The sequence below is a fragment of the Neolamprologus multifasciatus genome, chromosome 15 (assembly GCF_963576455.1).
Source record: "Neolamprologus multifasciatus chromosome 15, fNeoMul1.2, whole genome shotgun sequence".
In the NCBI taxonomy this organism is placed as follows: domain Eukaryota; kingdom Metazoa; phylum Chordata; class Actinopteri; order Cichliformes; family Cichlidae; genus Neolamprologus; species Neolamprologus multifasciatus.
The window spans coordinates 21,597,423-21,624,709 of record NC_140453.1 but is presented as its reverse complement, the minus strand read 5'-3'; the positions used below and the strand labels follow the sequence as shown (position 1 = coordinate 21,624,709).

General features: G+C 40.1%; 1 protein-coding gene across 3 annotated transcripts; it reads left to right on the top strand.

Annotated features, from left to right (window-relative positions):
* The first annotated feature begins 302 nt into the window (after nucleotides 1-302).
* gtf3c2 (general transcription factor IIIC, polypeptide 2, beta) lies at nucleotides 303-27,287 on the top strand. Of its 3 annotated transcripts, none has more exons than XM_085134275.1 (20): nucleotides 303-604; nucleotides 1,215-1,324; nucleotides 1,680-2,247; nucleotides 2,900-3,006; nucleotides 3,860-4,056; nucleotides 4,443-4,528; nucleotides 4,879-4,956; nucleotides 6,271-6,372; nucleotides 6,650-6,877; nucleotides 7,128-7,239; nucleotides 7,339-7,456; nucleotides 17,188-17,213; nucleotides 17,350-17,479; nucleotides 17,658-17,802; nucleotides 21,174-21,335; nucleotides 22,717-22,795; nucleotides 23,720-23,848; nucleotides 24,067-24,324; nucleotides 24,516-24,623; nucleotides 25,448-27,287. In XM_085134275.1, exons 2-20 carry the CDS (start codon nucleotides 1,300-1,302, stop codon nucleotides 25,628-25,630), a joined length of 2,841 nt encoding a protein of 946 aa, XP_084990401.1. In that variant the 5' UTR covers nucleotides 303-604; nucleotides 1,215-1,299; the 3' UTR covers nucleotides 25,631-27,287. The 3 variants fall into 3 exon arrangements, with proteins under 3 accessions (XP_084990401.1, XP_084990402.1, XP_084990400.1); XM_085134276.1 differs by having other exon boundaries at nucleotides 17,182-17,213; nucleotides 23,720-23,776; XM_085134274.1 differs by having other exon boundaries at nucleotides 304-604; nucleotides 17,182-17,213.

The following is a 27,287-nucleotide window of genomic DNA, read 5'->3' as shown; positions in this document are numbered from 1 at the left end:
TTCCCTAGCATACCCTTCTACCTATTTTAATCACACTGGGAGAACTAAAATTAACTTCATAAGGAAGATGAATGCTGGATAAAACGTTTTGATTCACAAGATCGAACCATGAGTTAAATATATGATGGAAGTTGTATAACATGTCCGTTTCATTGAAAGACCATCAAGATAAACATCCAGTGTAATGGGACCTTCTGAGCAACAGGGCGGTGTCCCGACCTCCACCTCCTCCTAATATTGGAGGCAACGTGGAACTACGCCACTGTACAATCAAATCAGTGTAATTTCCCTCTCTGCTGATAGGGGGCGGTGTGGCCCTCCGTGCTTGCACAGTGACATGGCGGTCTGACGTAAGGAAAGCGGAAAGCTCCCTGATTCAGTGTAAACAACTGTGAAAATGTTTGTAGTTTGCGATCTTTGAAAAAATTAACGGCATGATTTTTATGACGGCTGTGTCCCGGTAAGCTCCGGTGACTTTACATGTCGTGGTTTCTGGTGGTTGAGGTTGGGATTCGATCCCGGGTGGCTGGACTCTAGCTTCCCGTGTTCTGAACGAGGTGTTTCAGCCTCCGCCACCGAGGAGGAAACCGTAACACTACACATGGTGAGTTTTTAAACGTGCTACGATCCGGTTAGAGGCCGATTTTTAAGTATATTATAATATATTATGATACACTTGACTGCTACTATATCCAGTTAGCATTAGCAATGTGTTAGCTCAATAGCATGGCTAACTAAGACAATGTGACTCGTTTTAAAAACTAGTGACATATGTGTATCTCTTAAATAACTTGATGTTTTATATTTTTATATTGAAAATATATGCCGAATTGACGTGTGGCCTTAACTATTAAATGCCTTAAGTATCGGTGTGTATATTTTACGTCTTCACTGTGAGTAGGAAAGAGAGAGTCAAACTGTCACATTATTGAATGAGGTTTGGTGTGTAGGTTGTAGACAGCGGCTTATCGACTTGATATCGGTAGAAAACACCGGCTCCCTGACTCCATTTGTGCACTGTAATTATTTTAGTGTCGTTAGAAGTCTATAAGGTTGTTTAAAACACTGAAAGGCCATATCTGTTAGTGACTTTCATTCGTCCATTGTACAACTCCAAACTGCAGGAAGAAACAGCTATTTTGATTAAATATTGCAGTAGTGGACAGTCATTTTATACCTTAAGTAATACATTATTTCTTTATCTGTCTGTGCAGCTGCAAAGCTACACTGAGAAGGAACTGGCTCTACACATGAGGAGGCACCTAAAAGAAGAACCACAGAATCAGAAACCCAGAGCATATGGAGCCCACTGAATCTGCACAAGGTTTGTAAAACTTGAGATTTAAGAGGTACTTCAAATTAGGAACATGTTCTAAATGGTCTAATCCAGGGGTGTCATCTGGCCTATTTTAAGATTACAGAGGATGAGAAAATAATAATTCAGGATTTTTTCAAACATTATTTTTAAGAGCTATTCACACCTTGTTCTTCTATTATTAGTATTCATTTCTGTCTAGCACAGCAGCACTGCTGGAACTTTATTTCATATTATGCATGTTCAGCTAACAGATGGAATCCAGCACTACCAAACCAGAAATGTTGACCAGGCAATGACTTTCCAGTCACATTAACCCCATTTTACATCATTCAGTGGAATGATAATGTCACATTTCTTGCAGGGCAAGAGAAGCCATTGGAGGAGGGTGCGGATTTAATACTCAGCTCAAAAGGACGACAACGGAAGAAAAATCCCAAATATCTGGATTATGAAACTGATGACAAAACGAATGAACACCTTTCACCCAAAACACCTAGAAAGAGCTCAGGAAGGAGAAGAGCAGCTTCTCAGAAGACTCCGACAAAGAGTAGAAAATCCAAGGCTGCCGCACAGGACACTCCAGATGGAGAAAATGAAAAAACAGATAAAACACCTACAGAGTGTGATGGACAAACTACAGCAGAAGTGGCTGATGAACCACTGAGAGGCAAGAAAACTCAGTCAAAAAGGACTCCTGCTAAGAAAACCCCTGCAAAAAAATGTAGCAATGCCAATGTAGACCTTATAGATGGAGAGGGTGTTGTTAACGATACGGTGCAGCAGGAGAATGGGACGCCAAAGCCAAAGAGGAAGTATGTAAAGAAGCAGTATGTACAACAAGTGAAGCCAGTTATTAAAGAAAAGGATGCAGAGGAACCTGAGGAGGAGACTGGACAAGGTGGCCGGCGGCGGAGAGGAGCTGCCAAAGCGTAAGATACACCTACAGTACTGAGCTGTCGCATAGGTTAAATTACGTTAAACACCGTCCCCTGTAGTAAGAAGACAATTACTGTTGCTTAAACAAGCCTTCGATTCCATGGTTTGTTTCATATCGCTCTTTTTTTTTTTTTTTTTTTTTTTTTTTGTTAAATCCTTTTTACATCAGACATCATCAGTTGAAACACAGGAAGTCTGAACTGTGACTCCAGACTTTGGTGATAGTTACTTTCACTATTAGTTTTGTGATAATAACACCCTAACAATCCCTAACAACCTCGCCTCTGTCAGTGCGCCCCAGGGTGGCTGTGGCTACAATGTAGCTTGCCATCACCAGTGTGTGAATGTGTGTGTGAATGGGTGGATGACTGGATATGTAAGGCGCTTTGGGGTCCTTAGGGACTAGTAAAGCGCTATATAAATACAGGCCATTTACCATTTACAGGCCATAACAATCGGGCTTTCATTTTTTGGTTACATGTACACTTATCCCCACATTAATTACATGCATCTATGTAGCTATATTAAAGCATACATTGCTAATTGTAAAATGATAAATTTTCTGTCTTTAAAACATTTTTAAAGCCATTTTTTCATATAAATGGTAATATAGGCATTCAAAATAATGTAACTTCAATCTTCCAGGGCGTTGAAGTACCTCCACAATTTGGCAAAAGACTTATTTGGGCAAACTGATGAGCCAGGAAGCGAAGATACTGGATCAGAACAGAAAACTCCCAAAGCAAGCAAAGGTACAGTGAAAGTCTCGCCGTCTCTCTTCCCCAGTGCACCAATCACAGCTAAGCATTATCTCAGACAGTTTCTGCATTTTGTTGCCTTGTACTTGTGACATGTGCAATGACAATAAAGTTGAATTCTATTCTATTCTATTCATCTTTTTACCTATTTCTTACAGACTGTTGGGAAGACAATGTGAACATTTTATTTATACTCTGCAGATTCTGACAGAAATCTGCAACTATCCTTTGAAGCACCGCTCCTCTCTGAAACAGCACTAAGGATAATTATTAGGCCATATGTAAATAACAAAATAACTTAAAGCAAAATTGGGGAACGTAAAGTCCGAAACAAGTCTTTATATTAAGGGCCATCAGTCAAGCAGTACTGTTTGGTCTGGGTCTAAACAGAGCGCGTTGTGTGTGACGTCTTCTTTTGCGCATGCGGGCCACTTTGTGGGTTCACACTAGAGCGCGTTTGCTGTCACATTTTATTTGTAGTGTGAGACAAAAAAATCAGATTTGATCAAAAAATCAGAATTGAGCATTAAGACCTGCAGTGTGAACGTAGTCTAAGACCTAAGACCTGTAGATGTGTGTCTCCTGTCTGAAAATGGGCTGCACTTCAAACGGCAGGAGTTGACTAACTGGCGTAGATGTAGCTATATTAATGAGCAAAACTTGTCTGAACTTGTTTAGACTGTTGTGTCAACATTACATTTCATGTCAGTTGTTAGTTGTTTTGCAATCTAACAAGTTACATGCAGTGTAAAATTTCATATAGCAGTGCAGAAAAATTCCTTCTTCTGCAAATATCAGTAAAGATCTCTGTGCACCATCACTTAAATCCCTTGTTCTATTCCTGCAGTGGGTAAAGGCAAAAAGAGGAAACATCCTGACAGTGATGCAGCAGAAGACAAAGACTTTGTGCCAGATAATGATGAAGAGGAGGATGCAGAGGAGATGGAAGATGATGACGAAGAAGCAGCATATGACTCAGACCTCGACTCTAATTGTGGCAAACGTGGAAAAAATCCACCAGTTTATTACGTCAACAATAACAACGTCAGTGGTTTTCTCATTTTAACTTGATGGCACAGTTACTGGTTATGACCTCATGCAGTGCACTAGAGTACATTACTTCAGTACAGTATCTCCATATCAGTGTAATACAGAAAGATGAATCTGCTTGATGATGGTAATTAAAAGTTAAACTGTTGTGATTTGTCAATACCAACCTGGGCTTATAAATAGGAGTCATTATAATGAGCAGTTTAAACATAAATCATCAGATTTCTGATTTCTGTGTTTTTCTGAGACTAAACCAAAGTGCAAACCATTATTGATTAAAATGACCAGAACATTTTAATTTCTCAGTTTAATGCAGCTGCATAGAAAAGAAGGAAGAACATGTGCATAATGAGTTCATCCTGTCTCCTTCTGTCCTGCAGACATGCTCGTTCGCCAAAGCCCAAAATGGACTTAACACCCCTATCATGAAAACTGCTTTGGAGAGCGCAAAGACCACCAAGAAATTGTAAGTTGCAGTCAGTTAACAGTAATGATTTGTTTTTGTGAAGTACCAGTGAACATTGTCCCTTTGCTGTTAGTTCATACATCAGTTTTTGTGATGACATACACAATGAGTCTTGAAGTGCAAACAACACTGGAATATTTGAACATTCAAACCCTTTATTTTGAAAGCTTCTTAAAGTCAAATTTTGGGTTATCTCAAAATTTCAGCTTACAAAATTTCACCTTTTTTGATTAATTTTGTTGAGGTTTTTTTTAGCATTTTGAATAAGTAAGTCTCAGACTGACTACCTGCTTGTTTGTTTGTTTGTTTGTTTTATTTAACCATGTGTTTGTTGATGTTTGTGCTTGCAGTCGGGAAGAGCACTACAGCAGCTGGGTGTTTCCAGAGTGGGTGCCCTCCACCAGGGATTGGGTTCCTGTCCCGCAAAGGTAGTTTCTGTTGCTTTATTCGTTTAATACAGTTGGATCCAGTTTTAATTGAATAACTCATTAAGTTTTATTACCTTTTTATTTTCTGTGTTAGAACGACCATACCCAACACTCTTTACCAAGTAACTTTGAGTGTTTTTTTTATTTTATTCACTGAAATTCTAACACAAAAGTCATACCAGAAAGTCTTAGCTGCACTTATGTTTATCTGACTGTTTCATTAGTTTCTTAGTTATTTATGTGTTGGGACATCTGTCCACTTTTTTTGACTGAAGGTGGACAGGAGCCGCTGGCAGTGGCAGAGACAGGCTGCACCCTGGACAGGTCACCAGTCAATCACAGGGCCAGACAGACACAGCCATGCACACCTAGGATCAATTTAAGATCACCTGTTAACGAGAGTGTCACCTGTCTTTAGTCACGTTACTGAATCAATCAGTTGTCACATGGTCATACAATGAGATATGCTGTATATGCTTTCAAGTAACCCAATGAGGTTCAGACTATTTTATACTCTTGGCAGAAGCAACAGAGAGAGACTCAAAGTCACATTTAAAATTTCCCATATCTTTGAATTGTGGGCAGAGACTGGTGTGATCACAAAGGCCTCAAACTGTGGATTTGAACCCAGGACCTTCCAGCTGTGAGGCAACAGTGCTAACTGCCACACTACCATCCTGCCCTCATAGTTGCATTATATTCATTCATTAGTTCAAATACGGCTTTTAAACTACATAGGAACAATAGTAAGGAGTCATCCAAATCTGATACTTTATCCTAATTAACCCTTAATCGACTGGGATTCAAACAGGCTTAATGGACTTATTTTGTCATTTTGGCTGTAAAATGACAAAATAATTCTCATCTTTCAGGAACAATTTTAATTTTCTCAGTAGCCTATAATGCGTGAAAAGTAAGGTCATGTGAGTAAAAGTGGTAACATTTAGGCGGAGCTGATTTTTTTTATACACTGATTTCCCCCCAAAAGCTTGTCATCGTTTCTTTCTGAAACAATTTGAATTTTGTCTCAAACAATATCGCTAAGAGAATTCTGGTTATTTAAAAAGCACTTGATAAATAAAGGGTTAAACAAAAAAAACAAGACAAAGGAACTGCCAGGAGGGGTTGCTGAGATGATGTCTGAAAAGTGTGGCTCCAAGAAGAAGCCAGTCTAGTGAATAAAGAAGAGCCATCGCAGGACTATGTACCTGCGCTGGTCTGGTGGCTTCATAAAGAGAGCTGGACAAGGGACGTGTTATTCTAGCTGATATGCACATAAGTTATTAAAAGTCTGTGTTTTCTGCTTTCATTTAGTGATTTGGAGAAATATCTGCCTCAGACGCTTCACTCAGCTGCTTTCAAAGTGTCCAGAGAAGGACTCAACAAGGAGGAAGCACCTCTGCAAAGACTCAAAAGGTGACAGTGATCATGGTGTAGTGACCCCTGGTTGATGATTTCCCTCAGATATGTCAAGAACAGTTCGATTGAGACATAACTGGTGCTAATACATTTCCAAAGAAAACCTATTTTTTTGTATTTGTTTGTTAGCAAAACTCATACCTATAAAAATATGTAATTGTGATCATTTGTAGTTTGTTCTACATGGTGCAGATTTTTTGGTGGCTTTTGTAGGCGAGGGAGAATAAAGCATTTGGTGTCTTTTTTGTTTTCATTTTTTTCTGTTAACTGGCAGGTTCGAATCTATTCCCCCTCACCCAGAACGCTGGGACATGATGCTGTATGCAGGTGGACCAGTGTGGGCTCTGGAGTGGTGTCCAACACCTGATGGTGCTCCTGCTACCCAGTACATCGCTCTGTCCTGTCATCAACGCATGGATGATTTTCACTACGTCAACAAAACTTCCACAGGAACTGGACTCATTCAGCTGTGGGATGTGGGCAAACTGAAGTATGGCAACAGGTACAAATGAAATGTGCAGAGTGGGAAATCACTAATAAAAATATTATATTATAAAAGGTTATTGTCTGTCAGTCTCTTGACTCATTGACTAGTTTGAACTACTTCCAGAAAAAGTCCAACATCACTCTGTAAACAAACTGTCTACATCACAGATGGTAGTGAGATGTTTCCAGAACTTATAAGAAATTTATCTTTGAAACGTCAGCCTTTTTGTATTATGTTCTCTTTTCTTTCACCTCTGTCCAAACAGACCAGACTCCAAGCCAGTTGTGGTCTATAGTTTGGCCCAGGATAAGGGCTTCGTCTGGCATCTGAAGTGGTGTCCTGCTGGAGGCTGGGAGCTTCCCACCTGTGCCAGAAAGGTAAGATGTTTTTCCTACGAAGTGTCTTAGCTTTTAGCTGATATTGAAATGATGAAATCTTATAACATTCTAACGTGTTATCAATCCCTCACACTGAAGGCTCCATTCTTACCCAGACTGGGTCTTCTGGCAGTGGCCACCTCCACCGGGGTGGTTACCATTTACAGCATACCCCACCCTGATGCTCTGCACTCCAACATCACTCAGCCAAACTCTGGTAAGACTGATCATAACTGGCTGTGATTTCCCCTACAGATTTATTTTTGCAGCACTTATAACTGCTCCATCTGAAGTATTTTACTTGTAAAAATTCAACGTGTCTTGTGTTCAGCAGAGGGCACTGTTGGCTTTCTAAAGTCTGAAGTCAGCATGTTGGGTGTCTATTTTCTCCTGTATCCTATGAGGACATAGGGATGCACTGAAGCAGTGCGTTACTGGTGGTTTATAGATCAGCACATCACTATAAAAACACCGGATGTCTTTATACCTGTTTATTTATGAATTAGCTTAGCTCATTTTCTTTCTTCGCATGCCAAATCAGAAGGTTTGGGATGTAAACGCTGTCTTTGGAGGCACCATGCAGCCCTTGGATTGTTTGTGATCACAGTAAAGCTCTAAGGCCTGTACTGTGAAACAGAATTTGAGGCTCAGGATTAAACCTGAAGTGGAAGTTTCCTCTCTGAATTTTCAGTTTGATAAAGGTGACGCCCCATGGTATCTTGTCCTGTAGACCTGACCTGCTCCTGATCACCTGAACAGGTGAACATATAAACCCACCACCTGCTGGCTAGTTCATTTGGATAATATTGGCACAATTGTTTCATGATGATGATTTTCGAGTGAGTCTGGACCCTTTTCCTGAGAAACTTGTTCCTTTTGGCTGAAAGCAGTTTCAAAGCATCTAATTTTTCTGTATGTCTTTATAAACTCAAATAGTCATATAAAACAGTCATTAAAGAACCAAATTCTTGTAGCTCATTCTAGATCTAATATAAGATTTCCAAGTAACCCTACAGGTTTAAGTTTTGTGTTTACACTTTTTCCTGTAGTTGCTCCTTAGACCGTTAAATGCCACCAGTGTTGTAGCTTAAAATGTTAGACCTTAAAAATATAAAAAAGGCTTCGGAGTAACACAATCCCAGCAACCTGATCCTTAATTACTGAACAGTTTGCTTTTTTTCCTCCACCCTCCTGGCTTTGGATGTGTTTAATCAAATGTACAAATGTATGTTGTTTGTGTTGGGTAATATTCCCGTCATGCCCGGTTTGTGTTTATGACCTCTCAGCTTTTTCATTCAATAATATGCTCACAGGAAAATGTCATGTGACCTACATGATTGCAGCTGCTAGGCTTAGCGATGCCAGGTAATAAAAATCTATCCTGGTTATTTTGAACTTGCTTTGTATTACAGATCTGTTGTAGTGGCATTGTGGTAAAAAAAAGTAAACATTTTCTCACCAAGCAAAGTCAAAGAATTTTAGAAAATATATTATTTATCTTAGTAATTAATTATCTTTATCGTCACTTCTTGAGTTCTTTTGCAGTGTATCACATATTTCTGATAGTGTAATAACACGTGTTCTGTGGGTTCATCATCTCCTCAACAGTCAAATTTCCCTGTATGTTGTTTCCCTAATATAAGCAATGTGCCAGTAAACATGCAGGGCAGGGCAAAGACACAGGGCCCACAGCAGTCCTGCTCTTTGGAGCCCCGATGAGTTTTCACTCACCCCACTATGGTTGGGTTGCCAACAGAAACTCCTCATAGAGACTCAAAAAGGCAAAACTGCTGTGGGTCCCACATGGGCTAGTCTACATGGGTCCCATACAGGTTTTCTATTTGCAAGACAAAGGTGTCCTGCCCTGTGTGTAAAAAGAAAAGAAAAAAAAATGGCATTAGCATCTTCGTCAAGCTCAGATTTGTCAGTAAAAATAATGCAAACCTCACAACAAGGAACCACAAGCCACTGAATATTTGACAGCTTGCCAAAAAAGGATCAAAGTAGGTGCCAATTAATTTTCTGTTGAACAAATAGCTAATGAGAACTTGCAGCTGTAGTGCGTTACACACATTTAAACACAGCCTGATGAACTCAAGCACGAGTATGTAATCAATCAAATAGCACCTTATCCATCATATCAGACGTGACCCTCATTAAACGTGGTAGAGCGTGTGTTTGACAAAGCAACAGTATCCACAAGAAACCAGCCTCATGCAGCTTTCACAATGGCAGCAGTTATAGACTTGAAAACACACAGAACACTGTCCAACAGTGTAAGTACATGGTGACATTATGGATGGAGGAGCCTGTGGTCCAGTCTATTCAGATCACTGCGCTGTCAGTCGCCTCTGGGGCTCTGCTGATAGAAGACGATACAAACAAGATTAATGACGAACTTATCTGCCACATCCATCATAGAGTTATGTCTGCATGTGAGTGTGTGTGTGTGTTTATCAGTCAGTATCCTCAAAGCAGTTCAGGCTAATGGGATTGAACAAAACACCATTGTGAGATCATGAGTACAGCATACACCTTACAAATAAATATTCACATTTTTGTGTTATATCTCAGTGGACGCAACCTTTTTAGATCCTGTTAAAGCTTATCTTGTAGGGCATGTCTTCCCAGTTCCACAGTGTAACAGTAAAGTTGGCTGAAACTCAGTTATTCACCGCTCTGTTTAGCATTTGGTCTATAAAGTCAAATGTGTTGATTTTACTGAAAATCGCAGGTCTACAAGGTCTTCTCTGAGCCTTTAATCTATTCTGCTCATTTCTGGTTTGCTAGAGTAACTTTCTAACGAATCAGAGTTTATCTTTTGATGTGCCTTGCTGTAGTTTCCAAGTTTATCCTCTGCCTGAAACAAGTCATTTTAGGTCCTTTTCCTGTTCTGATTCGATGCCCCTTATAAACGCGGGTTCTAAAGGTCAGGTGGGTGTGGCTTCTGTGCCTACAGGCTAACCAACTTGGTACTGGTATTGTACATAGCCAGAGAGTAGAAAATACTGTGTGAAGCTTTGGGCTCATAGGGACTGCTACTTTGATACTTTCACTTTGTTATCTGAAAATGTTGCCATGTTTGATATGAATATCCACCACATTAACAGCATATACGAAATAAAGCACATTAGGTCCCCTTTAAATCACCTGATCTCTCCACTGAAAGACATGCACATTAAATTCTTCTACATTAACATTAATTAAAAGGACTAAATAAAATAATTTTGCATCATATTTTGGGACTTGTAAGCCATGATTGGGTAAAAGTATGAAGCCTACATCATGGCCACAGTTTGAGAATTCTTCAAAAGGGTTCCTGAAATTGGGCCTTTTTATGATTCAGTTTTCCATCTCACTAGTAATGGCTTGCATAGGTGACTGTACAACCGCCTGTACTCTGATCATTATAACATTATGTGCACTGTATTACACATGGTTTGGTTTTGAAATTAAGAAGTATTTCAAATGCCTCAGTTTGGACATAAAAAGATAAATGAGACCCGATATTTCTGTTCTTAATTTTTTTCTCATTCCCTCGTGGACTCGAGTTTCCATTCTGTTTTGTAGCCATGGATCATTGGGCTCAGTTTTCAGAGGGCTACTCCATCAGCCCCCTGCTTGCAACCAGAGGTTATAGTTATTGGATTGAAAGGTTACTGAGTACCCACATTTGAAGATGACTGCACACACAAACTACTACTGCAAAAGCTTGTTTAGCTTACACTGAGCAATTTTCATAAATACAGCAATTGTAACATTTGTTTTCCTTCAATATTTCTTAACGTAATTAATGTCTTAATGTTGCCACAAACCCTATTAAGGAAGACTAGGAGATGAACATAATCTTTATAATCCTGTATAGCTTTGCTGAAGCTTGATGACCTGAGGAGAAATATGCTACACGTAATCTGTACTTGTTTGCAATTGGCTACCTAGTGCCAAGAGCAACCTTTTTATTTTAGCATACTTATAGTTAGATTGGAAAAATCTGAGTTCACGGAGCTGATAACTGTAGACATGTGACCTATTTGGTTTAGTAAAGCCAATGTAATATTGAACTTTGTGTGGCATCTTTGACGGCCTCTAGACAGCCTGGCTGCATATCTTATTTGAGCGATATAACAGAACCTCAGTGTGTTCTCTTATCTGGAAGAAGGAGTAGCATAAATGCAGAAGAGGGAATTGGAACTAATTTCTGCGGAAAGTTGGGCCTTAGAGCTGCATGGCCATACCTGCAGTTGTATACCTGTCAATTAATATCAAATATATCTTTAATAAATGTACACATTTGTTATAGTGTAGGTCTCCAGAAAGGTTCCTTCTGAAGGTAAACCTGGTTTGAAAGGTTGTCAGCAGAATCAGGTAACTATCATTTATTTGATCTTTCTCACATAAAGCACACAAGAGGACATCTCATCTCAGATTTGATTTTATGTTTAGTTTTGGGGAAAGTGCTCCATAAGTGGAGCCATTGGGTGGCATGCTGTGAATACTCTGGACTGTTACATGCACTATGCTCATAGTGTCATAGATTTGTGAAACTGGACATAAGTGAGGTTCAGAGATGTGCATGTAGAATATGACAGGTTAAAGACTGTTTGTTCCTGTCATTTGGTGCCAACATTTTCAAAAGAACAAACTGAATGTTTAGATGAAAGTGATGTTACCTCGGTCTTGAGAATACAAAGAATAGACATTCAAGTGGGACAGTGCCTTCATTTTTCTTTTCTTAACAGCACTCACAAGGTTATAATAGCGCTATTTTGTAAGCTGCAAAATCTGACCCAACTTAAATGCTAAACAGACTAAGATGAGTCAATATTAAAATCACACACCATATGTCTCAAAAGTAAACTCCTGTTCAAGCAGTAAAAGCACATACTGTTTTTCTCTGATACTACACTTCCTTCATAAAGATAAAAAGCATAATTTGGTCATATTATCTCTGTTCAGTTTTTTCTCAGTGACCATCACCTTTGCTAACAGCAACTGCAGCACCACAGTCCTGAAGCATTGACAATTATTCATTTAATCGTGTGATTGTAAGCAGCAGTCTAACATTTCTTGCAGGTTTTTCACTAATAATTTTGCTGTCACGTGTGGTCGTTTTTTTCCCTGACATTAAATTTATTTTAAGTAGAAAAATGGCTAACATCAGCGCGACCGTTTTTCAAAGGCAAAGTGTCACTTTTATGCTGCTCTGCCTGCAGTGAGGCGGGGACGACATGGAGAGGTACATTTAACCAAGTGAAAAAATACCAGAGAATTTCTTAATAGCTTCTTTGAGGCTGACATGTCGAGCACTGACTGAATGCAGATTAGTTATCCTAGCTTACGTGACCAAAAGTGGATATAATATAATCTAATCTTTCTATATCGGCTGCAAGGGTTGAAGGTGAAATTGCTTTGGACAGGGTTAAAACTGTGTGCGTGCGTGTGTGTGTGTGTGTGTTTATCCTGACCCCTTAGTGCTGTTTGCAACAGATAATTATAAATGGCTTTTGTGTATCCAGTCACCAGAATGAATGAGCGCGTGAATGAGAGGAGGAGGCCGTTAAAGCTCCAGAATTGGAGGGCGGGGGATGGCTGGAGGTTTTGAAGGAGGGGGTAGTGTACGCACATAATTTACAGCGCCTTTCTCCATCAGACAAGGATCTATAATTGAAATGACAAAGAAGATGCATCACCGAGCCAGTTGTTAGTGTTGGAAGCTATGAATTTTAGGCCTACTAGATGACACTTCTTGTATCCTTACTCTGTCAGTCATCAAGGACTTACTTGAGACTGGACAGGGAAGAAGATGGAGGAGGTCACACAGAGGCCAAGTTAAAGTGTGCAAAATTGCAAAATACTGTAATTTAAGATGAATGCTTCTAAAACTAGGTTAGAAATTTTTAAAGAGTAAGATGGATTGTGATATTTTAGATGACTGGTAGGTGTAGTCCAGTCTTAATATTGTTCTTTAATTAATATAAAGCAAGTTGGAACATTTCATATAAATAAGATTCACTGAGTTGGCAATGTCAGAAAACATGGACACCACCAAACATTTATTTTTCCCCCCTTTCAGTTGACTCTCTTCAGCCCCGACACTGTTTATCTCCTTACAACAGACTAACCACCATTTATCCTCAGCGCCATATTTTACTGTCTTTAAGCGTCTGTGGCGCTCCTCCTGTTTCTGCTCAGCTAACACAGCTGACCGGTTAGACACAGTCACTCAGTCAGCCTTTATTTCTTTGTTTATCTGGTGAAAAATTTTAAGATAATCATTATCAATTGCACGGTGGCACGGTGGTTAGCACTGTTGCCGCACAGCAAGAAGGTCTTGAGTTCAATTCCACCATCAGGCCGGGGTCTTTCTGTGTGGAGTTTGCATGTTCTCCCCGTGTTTGCGTGGGTTCCCTCCGGGTACTCCGGCTTCCTCCCACCATCCAAAGACATGCAGCTTGTGGGGATAAGTTAATTGGATAATTCAAATTGCCACTAGGTGTGAATGTGCGAGTGAATGAGAGTGTGAATGGTTGTCTGTCCCTGTGTGTTGGCCCTGCGACAGACTGGCGACCTGTCCGGGGTGTACCCCGCCTCTCGCCCTATGACAGCTGGGATAGGCTCTAGCCCCCCGCGACCCTGAAAAGGATAAGCGGAAGCGAATGGATGAATGGCATTATTAATTGCACCATAGTCCTACTTAAGTTAGTCAAACTCTTAAGGGCTTTGTGCAGTGGATCTTGAGGAGGAAATGATGTGATAATTATAAAGCTAAGTATGTGAAAATGTTGATTAAGAAAAGGGGAAAAAACTGATACAGACTAATCATCCACCATATGGGAATATCCGTCATCACAGCTCATTATAATACTTTCTCTTTTTGCAACATTTGTAACTCTGAAGTTTGTGTTAAAACAAATGACGGCAGCTCAAAGGAGCTTGCAAAGAAAAGCGTCTGGACTTCTTTAAGTTACTTGAAGACGTTTCACCTCTCATCCGAGAGGCTTCTTCAGTTCTAAGGTCAATTGGTGGAGAGTCCCAGATATAACCCTAGTGGGAGTGTCCCCCCACAGAGGGACAAAAGGACCCCCTGATGATCCTCTAATCGCCTGAGCCAAGGTGTGGAACTGGTTGTGGGTCCCAATCAGCCAGAGTTTCGGGTGATTTCATTGTGAAACCTGGCCCCACCTTATCATGCGAATTCCTGAGGTCAGATGGCCCAGGGTGTGAGTGGGCCTTAAGGCGTCTGGGAAGGGATCTCAAAACTGGATTATAGATGGCAGAGAGTTGGTGTCGTAAACCACCGCCTCTGTTCAAAGATGGTCGCTCACAGTGGACATAGATGGCTCTGAAGAAGCCTCTCGGATGAGAGGTGAAACGTCTTCAAGTAACTTAAAGAAGTCCAGACGCTTTTCTTTGCAAGCTCCTTTGACTACGATGACCTGGATGACTGAGAACCTTCACAGACAAATGACGGCAGCTATTTAACTGTGTAGAACTGACTGGGATTCAAAAGATCTGAGCCTTAGAGATAAAGTAAGGGGCTGCTGGTCCTCCACATAGAAGGAGGTGGTCTGAGCAGCTGACTAGGATACCTGCTTTGGTGTTTTGGGCATGTTTAACAAAAAGGACACCCCAGAGGTACCCCCAGGTCACGGTAGCCTTGGAATTATAGAAGGCAAATTAGTTCGTTAGTTTGTTAGAGGGGGTCAGGACATTTCTGGTGGTACAGCTACTCCTGCGATCCAGACTTTAAACTGCAGAAAATGAAGGAATTAATTATTCACAACATTAAAACTGTTCACAAGAAAAGTGAGTAAACACTGCTGCATGCCGGGCTGGTAGAAGGCTGCACAATGTGAGGTTGTTTTAATGTGACTGATGTGATTTTCACAATTATAGAGAACCAATTATGTCCCAGAAGGTTAAAACTTATCACCCTCACGTTTTCAGACCAGCCTTCTCAAACTTCTGTTACACATTAGTCAGACATATGACATCATATTGAATAACCACTCACTGATGATCTGGAGGGCCAAAAGAACAAGAGGTGATTTACAACAAGGTTTATATAAAATATTATTGTGTATTTTTCTGAGGCAGAGGTGAGGTGATGGAGGGAGTGGAACAGCGAAGAAGACGCTATTAATCTAAACTCTCAGTAATCTAAACTGGAGGAGGAGAGAAAATTAATGACCTGGAAAAGTCTGAGAGCGTGTTTCTGTTTTTCGCTTTTAAACACAGCGACTGCCTAAACACAGATAGTAGAGTTTCTGCCAAACTAGATATCCAGTCATTTCGTAAACAACATCAGGGCCATACTTCTAATGTCAATGTTGGTTTATCCGTTATCTGTTTGGGTCTTATAAATGTGCAAATCCTCTTGACTCTAAGATATATTTTTTTCCTCCATTAAGGTTATTTAAGGGTGGTGTGATGGTTAGCGGTATCGTCTCACAGTAACAAGGTCCTGGGTTCGAGTTGAATCTGTGGCTGAAGTTTGTATGTTCTACCTGCTCCCATAGTTAAAAACACACCTATGTGGTGTTAATAGGTGATGGCCATAGCATCTTTCTGTATTAGTCCTGTGACTGAGCGTACCTTGACTCTCGCCCTATGATAGCAGTGATAGACTTCATCAGCCCTCTTACATCCTTGAATTGAATACAACACCTTCTGTCTGTACTTCTAGTTATGTCAGGAATCCTGTTAATCTGTATGAAAAGCTAGCTAACAAGCTAAAAGTACATTACCAACACTAAATATGCTGACACGTAGTAGAGCAAAAACATGGTGAGGGTAAAAATTTGCTGCTTTTGTACTCCCGCTACAACCTCTCAGTGAACTCTTTATAACAGAGTCAATTCCATTTGCTCATACTGTATATAGCCTGTAGCCTTTTATGCATGTAAAATATCATTTGGCATTGCTCTATGATAATGGTGAGATTTGCATTCAAAGGGCCATATTTACTATGTGGGGAAAAAATTGCAACATGCAGTGATGGGAAAGTTCTGCAGGTGATGTACCGTCAATGTACTAATTTATAAACTGAAACGCATCATTTCAATAATGGCCAACACAATCTGCCAAGAGTGGGCTTCCACTAGTAATGCACTCAGTCTGTTAACATCTCTCTCAGTCAGTCCAAATAAATTAAAGCTCCTAGCAGCAACTATAACAGCAGCATTGTGCACAAAATTAAAAAAAAAAAAAAAGAAAAAGCTTACAATTAATTTAAATATTTTTTAACCCTCTGAAAGTCCTGCAAATGCACAGTGCAGTACTGAGAGCCAAACGACAGTAACCACGCCTACACCTTTCAATCGCACAGTTAATACTATGACTCTTTGGTAAATCCTGACAGAGACGTTTTTAATACCTGAAGAGGGTTTTATTCTGGCATAGCTTGTTAGAAAATCTGTCCCAAAATGTCAGAATATTAACATGTTAGAAATGGGCTTCTTGACATGTAACATCACAGCTCTGCAGCTGAGCTTTAATTACATCTGACACTAAGTGAACCCGTCTCAGATTGAAGACAGCTGAGTCAGGGCCGTCAATGTTTAGCTGAGCCTGTGATTCTCACTGCTTACAGAAAAATCTTCAAGGGACATCCAGCACTACATTCAGGATTTTTGTTGCCTGCATTCATGCTCACTGTGTGAATTTCTGTAGTTTTCATGTTATTGTCATCAGTAAACCATTACTGTAGCTGTCAGGGTTAATTTCAGATAGCAGAGTGGAACTTTGAGTTGGGTTACATGACAGAAATATGATGGGTCCATGTACAGTAAAGGTACATGCTGCCTGTGCATCAAAGTGAATCATTTGTTTAAAAAATGATTTCACATAACGTAATGAAACATTAATTAACAAAACTTTTTAAAAACAGTTAGCAAAAAATCTATGAGTATTAAAGAAATGGATTTTTATGTGTTTTCACAGGTAAAGGCATTGAAACACCTCAAGTATACAAGGTAGGAACCTGTTAAAATACATTTACACTGTCTTTTTTCATTGATGCTCATCATAATGTCACAGCCCTGTCGCTGTTGTGTATCTACCATTAGGTTGAGACAGGACATAAATGAAAATGACCTTTGTTTTCTGCAGGTTAAAGGAGTGGTGACATTGAAGCTGGGCGCCTTCAAAGCCCCTCACCATGAAATGAGTGGGCTCGTCCTGTCTATGGATTGGCTTCCTGACAAACCACACAATATAATGGCTATTGGATTCTACGATGGTATGAATTGATTTCTTGCAGATGTTCTTGATTAACTAGGTATCTGTTTGAGAGAATAAACAAAGGAGCGGTCCTGAGCTGATCTGATTCAACTATGAGTCAACATTATGGATTAAAGAACTATTTTATGCCAGTAGTTTGACTTTTCCACTTGTTCTCTCCTCAACTCTCTCTCCAGGTGTAGTAGGTCTTTGGGATCTGACAGCGAAGTCTGCGCTGTTGCGTGTGCGAGAGTCAGACAGATCGCTGAGTCTGCTGCCCTACAGATGCATCCTTGCTCACAACAATGGAGTCCGGTCCCTGGCCTTCTGTCCTGCCTCCAGGTGAGCATAATATCAAAACTCTTTCTGGATCAAAATAAAACACTGTGACTTCAAAATCAAGATTTTAATCTGTCATGCCTCTATGCCGTATGCATTTTATTGAATTTTGATAGCTGAACAGTTCATGCTTATGAAGACAAGAGGGTGGAGTACTAAGTTATCAGGTGACATGCTTGCTTAAAAACTATATACAAGAATAAACTGTTGAGGTTACAAGCTAGACCCTGGACAGGCTACCAGTCTATCACAGAGTTAGTTCATAGAGACAGACAACTGTTCACACCTACAGTAAATTTACAATCACCATGTATGTACTGACTCACTCCTGGTGGCTGATTGGCGGGGCCTGAGGCCCAGCTGGGCCCCTTCCGGGGGGTGTGGTGCCCTCAGGCCTCTGGGCCTCAGGCCCGGTCCTCTCTGGCACAGCTGGCTGCCGGCAGACCCGCGGGCACGTCACTGCAACCCCCTCTGGCCTCTGCTCCGTGGCTGCTGGGGTGACCTCTCGTTTGGGGCTCTCCTCAGCTCTTCCCAGGAGGGTGGCACGGTTCCCCTGTGGTGGTTCTCCTTGGGTCCTCGTATTCTGGGGCCTCTGGATGTCTGGGGCCAGGATCTCCTCCATACCTGCTTCTTGCCCTGGCGGGCGGAGCTATGACTTCCCACACTCCCTAGCAGATCGTTACATGGAGAAACCTTTTGAATACTAGTGTGCTGATCCACACAGGTGTGCACACATGCAGACTCCACACAGAAAGGGTCCAGCTGGCCACTGGATTTGAACCTAGGACCTTCATGCTATGAGGTGACCAGTTTCCACACCAAATATACATATTGCATAATGCAAAGGCTCCAGCAGCACAAACATGGTAGACAAATCCAGTAGATGTCAAGATGCCAGCTACAGCTGTCAGTCGAAGTAAACACACATCTAACTTTAAGTCTTGCCTGTATCCAGTTAGACAAGTTATTCAGAAAAGCTGTACTTTTACTGTAAAAGGAGAAATTATCTCTGAAGGAAATAAATACATTATTTTAGACTGGGCTGTAAATTTGAATGCTGTAAACAGGAGTCTGTGGGAACTGACTCACTTTTTGAGGCAGCATCAGAAGGCAAGGGACTGCAGTGTTTTAGCACCTTCACATTGGCCTTATTTTCAGCTTTAAAGGTCACTGCTTGTGTAACAGTACAATAGAATTTCAAAGGTCTTCACAAGAAAATGTCAGAAACCTCAGTAAAACTTAAAGAAAATACTGCAGTCACCCAGTGATCCTATCTTTGTGTCTTTATTTCATCAGTTTTTCCTTCATCTACTTTACTCTGGTAGTTGTTATTCGCAGCCAATTAAAAAGGCGATTTGTTGGCACCTCTGGTACTCGGAGCTAAAGGCGAGACAATAAATTTTGAACGCACAGAGTTGCAGTAGAGCCCTCCCTCTATTGAATTCAGGCACTAATTCAGAATGTAGGGTACAAGGCCGGGCAAGCAGCCACGTCCTTATCACCACTCAGACAAGGCAACCTGACTTAGCTCTATGCAAGTCAACATGCACTGACCTTCAGGCTGCAGCCTTGCTGAGGTCTCACTGCCTGGTGTGATTTTCCATTCATATCTAAAGTTCACTCTCCCTGCTTGGAATAGTTAACTGACTCAAAAACTTCAAGTGTTTATAGAGGACATTTTGTGCTGTTTTTTCATGTCACCAATATTTATTCTTCATATCTTATAACAAATAAACACCCAGAAATAGGCAAGCTGCAGGTATGCAACTGGCTTTCTGAAAGGTATGTAAAGTTACATAAACCTGACGCTTGAATGTTTACGGGTTCTAGATGATAATGGGCTTATGTGAGAATCGTTCATGTGGATTTTGAGAATTAGTTTTGTTTTATTTCTTAGTTTCTGACTTTTATTTATCTTTAACATGTTAACTCAGACCCGTGATATCTGTGGGACTGCACTGTGTAAGCTGGGTCTTCTTATAGTATGTATACCAACATAACCACTTAACCAAATTAACTAAAGCACAGGTGGAAATAATTCAGATGAACTGCTCGCAACTTTCTTGATGTGAGTAAACTTTAAATGCTCGATACAGAAGTGAAAACGGGATGGCCAATTTAAAAAATAATAAAATGTCATAGCTAAGAATTTGACTTTAACCCCATTACGGACTGTGTCAGCCTCCTGAAATTATTTTTCTGTGCTCTGTTAGTCAGCTGATGTATGTGCAGATAGGAGTGAGCTGGAGAGGTTATTGAAATCACCTGTGTCTAATACGAGTATTCACAGATATGCACTGCAAGTCAGTATCGGGGATGAAGCAGAATTGGTTTTTCATTAAAAAACTGTCCAGAATGTCATTTTTTCCCACTAACAGGTCAGTGTGAGGTCATCAGCGTCATCTCCTTCTAAACCCATCCAGCCCTGCCGACTCACCTAAAGCATGATTAATATGGCTTATATTGTGGCGTGATGTATATGCTTTCACAGAGGATTTTCTGCCTTGTCATGAATTTTGCTTTTTTGAAGAACTGCTGAAGAACATTTTGTAAATGTGTATTTAACCTCAGATCAGAATGTGAGATAATGGTAACAATGGTTTCAAACACATGGTTGCTGTCCTGCTAAAGCCCATTTTGTGGGGCTGTGACCTCTTAAAACAAACTAATGACCCATTTTAGTCAACACTTCTTTAAAACAGCTGGCAAATACAAGTAGTCAGATGTAATGATTGAGGTAATTAGTATTTCCATTAAAACTACAACTGCAGCCTTCATTTGAGTAGATGTGAACCTAATTTGATAGCAGCCAGTTTTCCTCCACTTTTTAAACTATTTTCTTCATTTCCGAACCACAGACTTTAGTTTTCTCTAAAGATAAAACTAAAGTTGGATTAAAGGTGGATAAATGATCAAGATTAATCCCACAGAGAGAGAAAAAGCTCCTGGCTGGCAGCAGAGAGACTCTGAGGACGCGTATCTTGTCTGGATCACTGCTTTTTAATTACACAGTCATGCTGAAAAAGATCAAATCTCCCCTCTCTTTGTCTTTGCTCTGTTTTTTAACACCTTTGTATTTTCTTTTTCTCTCACTGCAAAGTCTTTTTTCTCCTTTGTCATCACATTCATAAAGCATTTTTTGTCTTACAAAAGAAATCCGACTATATCGATTGCTCTGCCTTCATTTGTTTTATGGCAGACGCCACTGTCAGATTTGATCAATGTAAAGAGAATAATGACTTTCACTTCAAGCACTGCATCACATTTAAATCCCTGTGTTCAGCCATTTTTATATTTTCCACCAACAGAACATCCTGGTCTGTTTTCCCATCGTCAACATGTCTTTGACTTTTCATTTGTTTTTTGTCTTCTAGATACCTGTTGGTGACGGCAGGTGACGACCGCTTCGTGAAGACATGGGATCTGAGGAGGCTCTACGATCCCATCACGGTTCAGAAACGCTGTCTGGCCAATGAAATCAACTGGCCACTGAATGCACCGGGGGTTTTGATGGCCCAGGACAATGGCATCGTGGTGTAAGAAAGCTTGTCTCTGTTTCTTTGTTACAACTTTACATCTGAATCACTTACATTGTATTTCTGGTATTTGCCTCTAAGGTTTGAAAGATATGTTGGACAGTTGTAAACCAAAATGAACAAATACTAGAGAGTTAGTGAGTCCAACATTAAAGCATGGAGGCAGTCTTGCCACAAGTTTATCAATACAGTGCTATATGTATTTAATCATGCTCAGAAAAGAGTATGTTGAAGCAGTGGACTCCAGGGTGAACCAAAGCCAAATCCCTGACCTCTGTCTTTGTTAGGGACACATTAGCATTTACACTAGAGAACATCCACGATCAGACCCCAGAGCTCTTTGGGAAAGGATTTGAGAAATCAAATCAAAATTTGTCTCAATCACTGTTCACTTGGGATCTAGATTCATAAGGTGCACTTTAAAATAAAAAGAATACAAAAGTACTGGGAAAGCTACTTTGACAGCTAATGGAAACAAAAATTGTCACAATAAGAACCAAAACAATCACTGATAATGAAATTAATAGCAATTCTTTCTCTTGAATGAAAATATCAGAGTTCATTTTTTCCCTTGAGCTTCTTCACAATTGCTTCTTCAAATTCAGAAGGAATCTGAAGAGTAGGATCCACAGCTGCTGGCACATCCCTCAGGTACTCAGCCTCTCCTGAGAGTTTCACCTGGTCAGCAAATGGTAAATGGCCTGTATTTGTATAGCGCTTTACTTAGTCCCTAAGGACCCCAAAGCGCTTTACACTACATTCAGTCATTCACCCATTCAGACACACATTCACACACTGGTGATGGCAAGCTACATTGTAGCCACAGCTGCCCTGGGGCGCACTGACAGAGGCGAGAGTGTGGGAGCTGGTTTGGTGCTGGTTTCATGTATGCTCTTTTAGCTCATGTGTGAGCCCTAACCTAAAAGTCACCACATGAAACTTACAAAGAAAATCCTATTTACAGAAGTCTTTCCACTGTATCAGTGTCCTAACTGAGTTTCATTTGGCATACTCGTAATTTTTGTGTCCCAAAAAGTTAAAGTGTGGAAAACGGCCAGCACCTTCCAAAAGATTATGAACTTCAGGTTACAGCTTTGTAAATTCTGTAGTAGAAACAGTCTGGAAGATGAACAGAGTGGCTGCATTTAGCATTGAAAACAAAAATTCAGCATCAAAGGTAATATCGTAGTTCATCCTTACTTTTCAGAGTGATTCAAACTCCAAATGTAGTGGAGCTTACACTAGCCATAGTGTAACCTTCCTGCCTGCTAACAAACTCCACATCCCCACTTCTCCTCTGCGATCTGTCAACATATGCAGTCTTGAAGTAAGAATAAAAAAAGTCATTATGACTCGTTCTTTCTCTCTTTTTTTAATTTAGGAAAGGTTCACAAGGAGTCCATTACATCGACCATCACATGCGCTCGCTCTTTGCACTTCCCCGGTCCGGCACTGTGTGGGTGAGTGTAGCTGTTGTAATCTTCCATTCTTCAGTCATCAGCATCCCATAATTCAGTCACAGAGCAGAAAATAAAATAGCTTTGAACTTCAGAAAACCCTTAAATCAGGGGCACGACGTAATTTTCGAGACGATGAAGAAAGTTTGAGGATGTTAATATTATTCGATATATATGGATAAAAGGTAGTTAATGCCAACACAGACTTCAGGAGTATAAAGGTATTCCATAGTTTTGTTACTGTCAAAAATTCCTCTCAAAAGTCAAATTCAAGTCTTGCATTTCACTCGTCTTTGCTTACACTGTAGCCAGTTTGTTCCTCCTGAGGATGTGAATCTTTAGAAGTTTTTCTGGTAGGTTTCAATTATTTTTTTCCAAGCGTCAGGACATTTTGCCTTTGTTTGGAACTGTCTCCAACAGTGGATTAGTCCACGTTTTTTTCTTGAGTATTTATGGGAGAAGAGTTGCCCTCTAGTATTAAATTGATTTAAAATAAACTACAGTCTGTGTTTTATTGTGATTAATGAACACGTCCCCCATCACAACAGTGTGGTGTTAAATAGTTTAGGCCAGGCGTAGAACGAGGTGGCATTAAGCAATAGGATAGGTATAGGATGTGTCAGTTATGGATTCAAAACTGTATTTTATCATTTTGTTGATGATGAGGAAAATAAAGACTGCTTCCTTCTTTTACCCTTTTTAATCATTGAAAACCTCCTTTTGCTGCAGTGTTTTGGGTTTAATTGTGTGGGAGCGGAAAAAAACTCCTGGAACTGATACATTTGAGGCTAGTTGTGCTTCTGTAATTAGTCTCATTACTCAAACTATCCCTGAGTGTCTGAAATTTGCTCTAAGTTACTAAGAGAAACTTTTTTTCCTCAGCAGTGCTGTGTGATTTAATATTTCATTTTCTATGCGTCCCTGCAGTCTCTGTCATACACTGAGTGGATTAACAGTCTGGTGACCGCAGACAGCTTCGGAGAGGTGATTTTCTCTCTGTTACCTCAGATCAGCTACGTTGCTCCTTACATCAAACGCACAATAGAGAGACGATTTGTAAGTTTACTTTTCCTTTACTTTTATCGCTCTTTATTTTTCCCTATGTTTACTTCAAAAATATCATTTTACATTATATCAGATGTCATATAAAATTGGTAGTGTTCATAGAAAATAAGACAAAGAACATGAATTGAATATGTGGCCAGTTGCAGTGAAAGAATCGCTCAGATTTAGTGACAAGCTAACGGTCCATTTTATTAACCTGTTCCCTTCAGCCCATCTACTTCACATCTATGGTGCCTTATGATGCAACGGAGAGAGAAAAACAAGAAAGGGGAGGAGAGGAAGAGGAAGGAAACGCAGTTGAAGAGCAGCAGGGAGAAGAGACAGAAGAACCAGATGCTACACAGGAAGCAGGAAATGAGAACGACAGTGAAGGAGGAAGAGTTGGACGAAAATGTCCTCCGCTGAAATTCCAGACCTACAAAGAGGCTACAAAGAAATACTGCCTCCACTATACAGATTTTGATTTTGTGAGTTAATTTTTATCTTCATTTGGTTTCATTGTTTTTTATTAAACAGATATTTATTAAAAAAGTAAGGAATGTTCAAGTAATATATGTAGACCAAAGACAAACTGGAGAAAAAGGCTATAGTAGAATAGAGAACGAAATAAGAGGAAGACCACACTGACACTGTAATAATCATTCACTCTGACTTTCAGCGGACCACTGCAGGAAGTGAGAGGCGAGCTGTGTGGAAACGGATGAAAGACACAGAAATGAAGGCAAAGATCATCCTGGATGACATGCCTTTGTCTGCTTTATATAAGGTATCTGAAACACACACACACACACACAGGGCGGGTATCATCAGACTCTGGCTGTAGTGCAACACAAAGAGAAAAAGCAAGAAAAGATAAACAGTACAATGAGAGGAAATGGAGGTGAGATCTGTAAGAATAGCCTCTTCCTCCTCCCTCTTCTGCCTCCTCCTCTGATGGGCAGCTATAAAGGGGCTGAATGTAATGATGTGTTAAATGAGAAAAATGTCACCCTCAGTGGAAGGAGGGAGGGGGAGATGGAAAGCAGCCATTTGAGGATTTGATGTGTTTAATTTTAAGAGAGGCAGAGTGGAGGGTGTCGCTGTGCCCTCTGGGATGAAATGATGGACGGAGACTTCTTGGGACAGGCTCCAAAACAAAACAGCAGGAAAGGTTTTTGACTGGCTCTTTGTCTGAGAGGGATAAATGGATTAGAAAGAGGAGGATGGCAACTTGGGAAGGGGAAGGGAAATAATATAGTGAGGTGTGCACCAGGAGAATTTATAGTGATGAAGAGTGGGGTGGATAAGCGTCTGTAAAGAAATCAGGAGGAAGTGATGATATTGACTCAGAGCTACAGCTGCGTGGACACTGTGGACAGAGAAAACAAGAAATTAGCCTATAAATAAAAACCGCTGTTGCCTTAGTAGAACACGAAGAAAGCTGTTTGTATTAAATATGGAGTCCCTCAGGGATCCACACTTGGTCCTCTGCTTTTCTGCCTGTAAATAATGCCAGTATCTGCTCTTCTGTAAATTGACCTCTGATGTTCAATTGCTGGTTTAAGAGCACAGACGATAAATATTCTCAGCTGTCTTTTCTCATTTCTTCAGGTTCGTTTCAACCCAAACATGAGCTGCCACGACTGGGTTGCATCCGGGGGTCAGACTGGACTGGTTAGATTTAACTGTGTAAGGGCTCTGATGAACTCTCATCTGAAGAAGATGATTGGTGAGAGTCAGGCCCAGTTCAACGCTCTGTACTCGCCGGGCCAAGCGGTGACAGAGCAGCTATAGCAGGAGTTTAACTTTGCTACGGTGGGTTGTACTCCCTCAAGAGACAGTCAAAAAAGTGACCTCTGAAACACGCAGCTGTGAATAATGAAAATATGTATGAATATTACGTTTTTATTCTTATACATTTGTATATGTTGAAAATCAGTCAACGAAAACTAATGACATCAAGCCATGAAGGTACTACAGGTTTAATTGGTCCAGGTTTTGAAGCATCTAGACATGGCTAGATAGATCCAAATTGTCTGAATGTCACTCCGTATATAATGAAGTTCAACTTTAAATTGACATAATTACAGTATGCAAACTAACAAAAGTAAAACTCTCTCATGACCAGTTTAGGGGCTTTTCTTTTTATCTCTGGTCATCGAAACTGAAGCAAGACTTTCTCTCTGTAAACCAAACCCAACCAGAATCTGTTGAATTCAAAGCCATTTAATTTTTCCTGGCAATCAAATGTCTCCTCGTTTTCCATTTTCTTCTTATCAAATTATAATAAAAATCCTAATAGTGACAGTTCTGTTCTCTACATCAGAAAAACTGCAGCAGTTGACAGTTAAGTGCCTTTCATAACCCTCACTCACACAGGCCTAGAGACCATTTCAGTGATGAAATGTGTGTCCCCCACCCGGTTGGAGAGTGGTTGTTTGCACATGAATTTGGTTGCAAAGAGGAATACGGTGCTGCAACAAAAACCTTCTGGTGATTGATTTGGTCGTTTTGATTACATTACAACAGTTGCCCATAGTTTACATGAAAGACGCCAGATTGTCTGCAAACACTTGCAAAATGTTCTCCAAGCAACATTGAAACTGAAAAGCGCGACACGTGGAGAATGCTCACCTTCAAAGTAAAAGTTGGACCTTTTACAACCTGTTAGTTACAGCAGTAAAGCGCAACCTTTTCTTTGAAGGCACGTGTTCTCAGTGCGACGGAGAGCTGAAAGACGTTTAAAATGTTTGGTTTTTTTTTAAGTGAGGATGGCGTTGTTTTCCAAAGAATTGGTGCGTCATGCCAATATTTCTTAGGCTTACTAGCAAGAGTGTTCTGAAACTTCATAAGTAATTTCATTAGTTAAACCCACTAGTGTTTGTAATATTTCCAGACTTTCTCACGCATTGTTTAATTTGTGAATTTGTTTTTAGAGAGGGTTTTTTTGTGCATTCCCTCATTTTGTTATCACCCTCTCACATTATCGGTAGCAGGCTGGGAGCTAATTTTGGCTGCGTTTGTTTGTTCAAACAACTCAGGCTCTAATTAGGGAAAATACTTGAATTTTTTGTATCTACAGGATATAACACTTAGAAATGTTAAATCTTTTTCTTACCTGGTGTACATTTTCCCGTTGTTGTTTTTCTCCAATTTAATTTATTTTTAACTGTCTACAAGAAAATAATAATGAGGTGTAATTAATTACTGGCATCACTTTTTTTAAAGACACACTTCCCTCTGAGTTAAATTAGGGGTTTTAAAGTGTGCTTCATTTTTTGATTAATTATAAATTTTAGTGATTTTTTATAAATTTTAGCTAGCCGTGGCCATATTTCATTACTGACAACATTATCTTTAACTTATTCATAAAAGCATCGAAATGTTCTTCTCCCTGCTCGCTTTTGCTATTTTTGAAATGTTACATATAATAAATTTTATAATAAAGCAA